General features: G+C 43.7%; 1 protein-coding gene across 1 annotated transcript; it reads left to right on the top strand.

Annotated features, from left to right (window-relative positions):
• The first annotated feature begins 652 nt into the window (after positions 1 to 652).
• Positions 653 to 1228, top strand: LOC125994825 (cell division control protein 42 homolog). The gene has a single exon (XM_049764352.1). The coding sequence runs from the start codon at positions 653 to 655 to the stop codon at positions 1226 to 1228; it is 576 nt and encodes a 191-aa protein (XP_049620309.1).
• Positions 1229 to 1514: the final 286 nt, after the last annotated feature.

Here is a 1514-nt window from a genome sequence, read left to right as displayed (position 1 = left end):
TGAACACTGGTGAAGAAATGGGTATTGGAATATTGTATGACTAAAACTCAAATATCAACAACTTTTGGGAGGGGGGACACACCCAGTGGCTTTGCGCTCAGAAATCGCTCCTGGCTTGGGGGACCATATGGGACGCCAGGAGAATCAAACCTAGGTCCACGTGCAAGGCAAACGTCCTATCGTTGTGCCACCCCTCCGGCCCTACAATATCAACAACTTTTAAACTATGTATCTCATGATGATTAAAAAAAGACTTCTTAGTCAATAACGGACCATACCACAGTGTGCTATGCTGTAGAGCCTGTGTGTGCACGCGTAGGTTACATCATCTAAGTACATGTATTATCCCTGTGAGGTTCACACGAGGACAAAATCGCCTATTTATTCCTTTCTCAGAACTCACTAGCCTCCTTGTTGCCCCCTTCTTGTTACCCAACTGACCCCTTTGGTCTGACTTTGGGAGAAGCTACCCAAGAGTTGCATGGTGCCAATAGGAATCAGATGGTCTCCAAAGTGGAGCCATTGACGTGCTGACGTCAGGCGCAGCCCCTGTCCGGCAGTTGAGGAGACCCCGCGCAGTGCTGCCAACGCCCCGGCCAAGAAGCTGAGGTCATCAGTGAAAATAAAACAGTGGATATAAACTGTGTCAGCAATGCAGGCAATTAAGTGTGTTATTGTGGGCGATGGTGCTGTCGGTAAAAAATGTCTCCTGAAATCCTACACAACAAACAAATTTCCATCTGAGTATGTACCAAAGGTTTTTGACAACTATGCAGCCACTGTTATGATCGGTGGAGAGCCATATACTCTTGGACTTTTTGACACTTCAGGGCAAGAGGATTATGAAAGATTACGGCCACTGAGTTACCCGCAAACAGATGTATTTCTAGTCTGTTTTTCAGTGGTCTCTCCATCCTCATTTGAACATGTGAAAGAAAAGTGGGTGCCTGAGATCACTCATCACTGTCCAAAGACTCCTTTCTTACTTGTTGGGACCCAAATTGATCTCAGAGATGACCCTTCTACTATTGAGAAGCTTGCCAAGAACAAACAGAAGCCTATTACTCCAGAGACTTCTGAAAAGCTGGCCCGTGACCTGAAAGCTTTCAAGTATGTGGAGTGTTCTGCACTCACACAGAAAGGTCTAAAGAATGTATTTGAGGAAGCAATATTGGCTACCCTGGAGCCCCCAGAACTGAAGAAGAGCCACAAGTGTTTGCTGCTATAAACATCTGTCCAGAGTCCTTTGCAAAGCTGGTGTTGGCATCATACTAAAATAAATGTTTAAATCAAGCTAACAATTAAAAATTAAAATTCAATTTTGCAATAATCACAAATGCCCTGCACCTACCCACATACACTCATGCAAGACAGGCCCCTAGGTATGGCTTTTCCCACTCCACTAGTTCATTTTACTGTAATTGTGTATTTTTCAGAAAATTTATCAGTGCTAATTTTTTTTCGTTGTTTCAAGATTTTTTTGTTTGTTTGTTTAAAAGCATGGCATGCTTGTG

This window comes from Suncus etruscus, chromosome 17 (assembly GCF_024139225.1).
Source record: "Suncus etruscus isolate mSunEtr1 chromosome 17, mSunEtr1.pri.cur, whole genome shotgun sequence".
Lineage (NCBI taxonomy): Eukaryota > Metazoa > Chordata > Mammalia > Eulipotyphla > Soricidae > Suncus > Suncus etruscus.
The sequence above is the reverse complement of the archived record's forward strand: the minus strand, read 5'-3'. Positions and strand labels throughout refer to the sequence as shown.

Bases quoted from the DNA above. Each gene is read 5' to 3' on its own strand.
- LOC125994825 (XM_049764352.1), top strand. From the start codon at position 653: ATGCAGGCAATTAAGTGTGTTATTGTGGGCGATGGTGCTGTCGGTAAA.